This window comes from Lepus europaeus, chromosome 5, assembly GCF_033115175.1.
Source record: "Lepus europaeus isolate LE1 chromosome 5, mLepTim1.pri, whole genome shotgun sequence".
Classification (NCBI taxonomy): domain Eukaryota; kingdom Metazoa; phylum Chordata; class Mammalia; order Lagomorpha; family Leporidae; genus Lepus; species Lepus europaeus.
The window spans coordinates 124,538,093-124,544,851 of record NC_084831.1 but is presented as its reverse complement, the minus strand read 5'-3'; the positions used below and the strand labels follow the sequence as shown (position 1 = coordinate 124,544,851).

Genomic DNA, 6,759 nt, shown 5'->3' with positions numbered 1-6,759 from the left:
CATGAACTTAAATGCAAAAATTTTCATCAAAATTATTGACAAAATCCAACAATGCATAAAAGAATCATAAACCATGACCAAACTTGATTTATTCTGGGAATGCAAGGGCATATCAAAATCCAAGCTCAGCCAGTGCCGCAGCTCACTAGGCTAATCCTCTGCCTGCGGTGCCGGCACTCTGGGTTCTAGTCCCGGTCAGGGTGCTGGTTCTGTCCCAGTTGCTCCTCTTCCAGTCCAGCTCTCTTCTGTGGCCCAAGAAGGCAGCAGAGGATGGCTCAAGTGCTTGGGCGTCTGCACCCTCATGGGAGACCAGGAGGAAGCACCTGGCTCCTGGCTTCGGATTGGCATAGCTCCGGCCATAGTGACCATTTGGGAGGTGAACCAATGGAAAAGGAAGACCTTTATCTCTGTCTAACTCTAATTGTCCAAAAAAAAAAACAAAAACAAAAACAAAAAAAAAACCAAGCTCAGAAAACAATATCCACCATACTGAAGGGCTAAATAAGAAAAATCATGAGTATTACAACTGACACAGAGAAAAACTCATGCCCATTTATGACAGTAGTTCTCAAGTACAGAGAGAAGAAAATTATCTCAGCTTGACAAAGATCATATTCAAAAAGCCTATAGCTAATATCATACTCAATATGATACTGGAAATTTTAACCACTGTAATAATATTTGTTTTATAATATGCATACATTATATATAATATGTTTATTATAAATAAAGACATAGATTAGAAAAGAAGAAATAAAATTATTCTATTAGCAGATGATACAACTGTCTACATAGAAAAAATGGAAAATATTTATAAGAAAATCTTTCTGGAGTGAGTTAAGCAAGGTCACAGCATACAATACAACACAGAAAATCAATTACATTTCTATATTTTAATAATGAGCATAAGAAAACTGAAGCTGTATAATTTATAATTTCTCTAAATAAAATGATATATTTAGGTATACATTTAACAAGGCAAGTATTAGATTTATGTACTGAAAATTGCAAAGTATTGATTTAAAAAATCTAGGAAGACCTAAATAAATGGAAAGACATATTGTTTTCATGAAATGAAGATTCAATATGATAAAAATGTCAATTCTTCTCAAATTGAATGCAATTCCTATCAGAATCTCAGCAAGAGTTTTGGTAGACATAGACAAACATATTCTAAAACTTACATGAAACACCACAGGCCTTAGAATAGCTACAACAATTGAACAAAGAAGAATAAAGTGAGAGGAAACATTCTATTTAAGTCTTACTGTGCACCTACATTAAGACAGTGTGGTACTGGTACAGTGATACACAGACCACTGAAACAAAACAGTGAACCCAGATACTGATCCACAGAAACATCCTCAAATAAATTTTGACAAGGGTACAAATGTAATTGTGTGAAGGATGATGGCCTTTAAATAAGATTAGGCTATAGCAGTTGGCCATCTTTAGGCAAAACATAGGCTTTGACCTAAGCTACATTCCTTATATAAAACTAATTCAAAATGGATCATGGATTTAAATGTGAATCATGAAACTGTAAAAATTTTATTGAAAAAAATAAATTTTCTTCATTCAAAAGAAGATTTAAATCAATGGAAAATTATTGCCTGTTTTTAAGTGGGGAGACTCAGGATCATTAAAATGTCAATTTTCAATAAAGGAATTTATAAATATACTTGGATACCCCCAAAAAATATCACCAGAGTTTGGTTTGCTTATATGCATGTACCTGTGTTGTGAAAGGGAGATTAAACTAAGCAAGCTGTTTCTAAAATTTCTATAAAAATGTAGACAAGTCAAAGTATCATTTCCATAAAACTCCCTGAAGAATGATGACTGATAACTAACTGTATTAGGTGACAAGCAGTAAAAACTTTGAAAATCAATGTTGTTGTCATATGGAATGAAAATATGAATGCAACAGAACAGAAATTCTATGAATGGACCAAAAATTCCAAAGAGAATGTAATAAATAATATTACTAGCATTTTACTTTGACATAGAAAAGAATGCTTTCAAAACAATGTGACTTTAAAAAAATACTAAAAGGTTGAATTCCAATAATACTTATGTTTAGAAATAAGTAGGAGGAACCCATAACAGAAGTATCAACAGATAAGTCTGAAATTCAAAATAGAAAGTAGCAGAGAATGCTTTAATTTTCTGGACACAAATAGGATATCTAAAGCTAAAGGAAGGAGAGGGCCAATGAAGTCTCAGTTTTCTGGTGGGCTTAAATTGATCAATTTATAGACACACTGGAAAGCAAAGGGCAGATGATGTGCCTATTTTTATTTGATGTTTCTAACTTAAGCCTTTCCTTAGAGAAGACGATATTATTTCAAATATCCACATCTAGGCCAGCAAGGCCAGAAGCCTAATTAGCATTAAATGGCATAGCAATTAATTTTCCTCTAGAGGTGGGCTGGTAGTGATCTGTAACCATATGTAGGGAGCATTATATAGATTCTGTAAGGGAATAGAGAAACTGTGTTGAGACACCATGTGCACTGCTTGCTTCTATGGTAAAGACTTTTGCTTCTCTCTTCAATCTTAAACCAAACCTGTAAGAATCTTTGTCTACCCAGTGATGTACTATACCCTTTGAGGAGTTATGAATGTGTAAGAAGAGTGAAAGTCCCTCAAGAGGAGGCAGAAACTTTACCCAGCATGTCAACAGGAAAAGTTGCAGGAAGACACAGACCCTCCAGTCTATGGAGGTAAGAACTCCATTCCTTATGGATACTTTTCTGTTATTGGAAAGCCATACATTTTAAATAGAATTTTCTGTCCTGGGGGGAGTCAATTTATGACAGAGAGATTTTCTTGAAGGTCCCAAATGACAAGTAAATGTTTTCTGAATTTCCACAAAAAGTACTCTAGGAAATATTGTGGAATAATGTTATAAGATAATAACGTAATGTTTCTCCTCTTTTAAAAGTTGTTGTTGTTATTCCACATTGTTTCAGGGGACATTCATTTGCCCCAGGGAAGGATAAACTCAAAAGGATCCAGAAAAAAAAGTCAATTGAATTTCAAAGCAATTTTTTTTTAAATTCATAACTGAAACATTTGTATTGAAAGCTGAAATAGTTTTTAAGTTTAGTAAACTTTTCTAGAAAGGAAAGCTTATTTCAGTTTACAAAGAATGGTTTTGAATATCAAAAGTCCAAGTCTTAAAATGTCCTGTTTGTGAAATGTAGAAAGTTAACTATATAGTTGGGGAGAGTTCAGATTTGCTGCCAAATAAACTAAAGGCACCCAGCCTTTGGAGGAGACTGCACCATGGTTGGACATTGTGGAAGGCCCACAATGGCTCCTACCCTAGCTAAACTCTGATGTGGGGACAAAGGAGAAGTACTTGATGAAAGCAGAGAGGATGTGTTCTTCACTTCCCAGCGGAATATCTTAGAAAATATTTGAATCCTGATGGAGCAGAAGCGGATGAAAGAGGCGGCAGGCAGATGGTTTGATGACTCCTCACAGAGTCTTACTCATTACAGGGTCAAGGGTACAGTTGATCCTGTAATAATAAATCTCAGAAAGTGGCTGAGGAAGGACCAGTGGACCTCAAAAGGCCTCAGGAGGTCACAAGACAGGAAGTATGGAGACCTCACTGATTACAGACCACGAGAAGACCAGAGTCTCCTGAATGGATCCCAGCAATGATGGCCAATGGGGGTCATGCATCTCCACAGAGACATGGAAGTGGCCATGGACTGCGTTCTCCCTCCACATTAAGAAAACAAGAAGCCTTGACAGGAGCTTCATTTGCCCAAAGAATGATGGGGGAGAAAGCAGTGGATTAAATCCTTGAATTTATTCATTTTTACTCATAACATGACATTAACTTCATAAGCTTAAATAAAAAAGTCTAGATGACTTTTCACCATCAAGTAAAATAAGAACTCAGAATTATTATAATGTGTATTGAATTGTAGAACATTTTTGTATCCACATATAACTTTTAAAATTCACAATTTACACATTTTACTTGATATTTCTGTATTTGAAAAATATTTTCCATGAGAATGTCACTTACTTATATATTTCCTTGTACATCCTTTATGAATATCTCATGACAGCAAGTTTGATTTGCTTAGTAATTACAGCTGCTAATCATCAGTTTCATTCATCAGCTATTTTGTCTCAAATATTCAGACTAAGATGTACCCTGATCTTTTTTTTGTTGTTTTTTGAAATAAGCCTCAGTACATAGTCTTTTATTATTCCATTACAACTCAGTTGCTTTAATTTTATGAAAATTTTCATGAAATCCCACTACTATTGACATTGTTCAGTTTTTCAGAAATAATGAGATTTCCTAATTTTTTGAAAGTTATTATAAAAATTTTCCCTCCCCATTTATCTTTTTTCTTGACCTTTGTTTCTTGGATTACAAAGAGAAGGAGAGGATCCAATCTGAAAGGGTTTTTTGCTAAATTCTTTTTGCTTCCTTTGATCCTTGCCTTGTCTTTTGTCCTCCCTTCCCCTCCAATTTGAATTTGTTTCTAATTTTTCTTTCTTTGCCAATCCCATAGCGTTTTTCAGCAATTTGCTCCCTGAGTGGTCTCCTCTCCCTCTGAACCTGTTTATCCTGTCCACAAGGAAAGCATTTCTTTCAGCCCTTTTCCTTAAGTGGCTTATCTTCAGCTAGGAAAGGTAAAGGATCAAACCAAGTCAGTTGAGCCCTGTTTGTATGGCTGGAGCTTTAGCAATGTCATATGTTTATTAGATGGCTTCTCCATTAAATTTCCTCTGCACTCCTCACCCCACCCCTTACTTTGCTTTCATTTGGAATCCAGTATGTGGACCACAGGAAATGTGCAATGAATTGCTTGAAAATATTCTCTCTAGAAAGTTTTCAGCCCATTCCAAACACATTTCTTTAAAGAGTATATAGTTTTGCTTCACTTAACTTATTAAAACACAAGGCAATTCGATTTTTGTATGTATCCCTTCTAGAAATCACTTGTTCATGCATCCAATTTATGTTAAAAGAAGATTCTGTTGAGTAATTTTTTAATGTGGTTTATGCTTCAGGAAAACAGACAGGTCCCTTTAAATAAAGCTTGAGATGAACACCAGATCACACTTTGACCCTACAATTATCTCCTGGAGTGTGGCCAATGGTGTACAGGCCTGTCAAGTGACCTGTGTTTTTGTTATGTTAACAAAGTAGTCTAGGAAATGAGATTCAATTATTAGAGACTAGCTCCCTGCTTCACTTTTGCCCTGGCCCTGGCTGTGATATGTGAGCCTTCATTAATCACATGACACTTGACTCAATAACATTACCTCTAAGCTCCCAACTGGAAGTTGTACACAATTATTTGGGTGGGGAATATCATTTAGGAAAGTGATTTTCTACCCATAACTCTCTGCAGAGCGTCTTGGACTTCTTTATTTCTCAGACTGTACACAATAGGGTTTAGTAAAGGTGTTATGACGGTGTATGTCACTGAGATTAACTGATCCTGATCTTTGGTGTTCTCGGATTTGGGCTTGAAGTAGGCAATGGAGGCACAACCATAGTGGATAATGACCACAGTAAGATGGGAAGCACAAGTGGCAAAGGTCTTTTTCCGGCCCTCAGCTGAAGCAATCTGGAGAATGGTGGAGATAATGAGGATGTAAGAGATAAAGAGGAAGGTGGCAGGAGCTGTGATGGCCAGGAGGCTAATTATTAATGTTAAGACATCATTGATGATTGGAGTAACACAGGCCAAGTCCAACATAGGTCGAACATCACAGAAGAAATGTTTGATCAATGAGTCACAAAAGGGCAGTCTGAAGATGGCCACGGCCTGAATCAACGAGAGTGAGAACCCTGTGGCACAGACTGAGGATGCCAGAATGACACAGACCCTCCAATTCATGACAATAGAGTAGCGAAGGGGGTTGCAGATGGCCACGTAGCGATCATATCCCATTACTGCCAGCAGGAGACAGTTGGTGATGGCAAAGCCAAGGAAAAAAAAGAGCTGAGTCCCACAGCCCTCCAGGGAGATGGATTGGCTCAGACCCACGAGGCTTGAAAGCATGTGTGGGATAATGACCAAGGAGTAGAATGTCTCTGAAGTGGAGAGGACACTTAAAAAGAAGTACATGGGGGTGTGCAAGTGATGGTCAATACGGATAACAGTCACAATGATGAGATTGCCAGCCAAGGTTAAGATGTACAGGGAAAGGAACACCACAAAGAGTGTGAGCTGATGTTCTTGGAAGTTGGAGAAACCTTGGAAAACAAACTCCTTTACTTCTGTTTGGTTGGCACTCTTCATGGAGTATCTCTGGTCTGAAAGATAAGACAGGTCAACACCCTGTCTTAGAAACAGAGACTGCCCTGATCTCAATTAACTGCACAGATAAATATGCAATAGAGCAAAGACCCAATCAAAATTCAGTGAACTAACCTCCTTCTTTAGGGACAGGGTGGCTTAGGTCCCTGGACTAGAAAGAAAAATATATAAAAGTTGAGCGACATTAATTAGAAATTTGCTATAAATTGGTCTTATGTTAAGTATTGCTGGGTCATTTTTTAGAAAACTTTTATTTAATAAATATAAATTTGCAAAGTACAACTTTTGGATTATAGCAGTTTTTCCCCACATAACCACCCTCCCACCCACAAACCATCCCATCTCCTACTCTCTCTCCTATCCCATTCTTCATTAAGTTTCATTTTTAATTATCTTTATATACAGAAGATCAACTTAGTAAATACTAAGTAAAGATTTCAACAGATTGCAC

General features: G+C 36.7%; 1 protein-coding gene across 1 annotated transcript; it reads right to left on the bottom strand.

Annotated features, from left to right (window-relative positions):
* Nucleotides 1-5,357: 5,357 nt before the first annotated feature.
* On the bottom strand, nt 5,358-6,290 carry LOC133761047 (olfactory receptor 10J1-like). Its single transcript, XM_062193695.1, has one exon. The coding sequence runs from the start codon at nt 6,288-6,290 to the stop codon at nt 5,358-5,360; it is 933 nt and encodes a 310-aa protein (XP_062049679.1).
* Between the last annotated feature and the right edge of the window lie 469 nt (nt 6,291-6,759).

Coding starts and splice junctions, on each gene's coding strand:
- LOC133761047 (XM_062193695.1), bottom strand. CDS start 6,290: ATGAAGAGTGCCAACCAAACAGAAGTAAAGGAGTTTGTTTTCCAAGGT.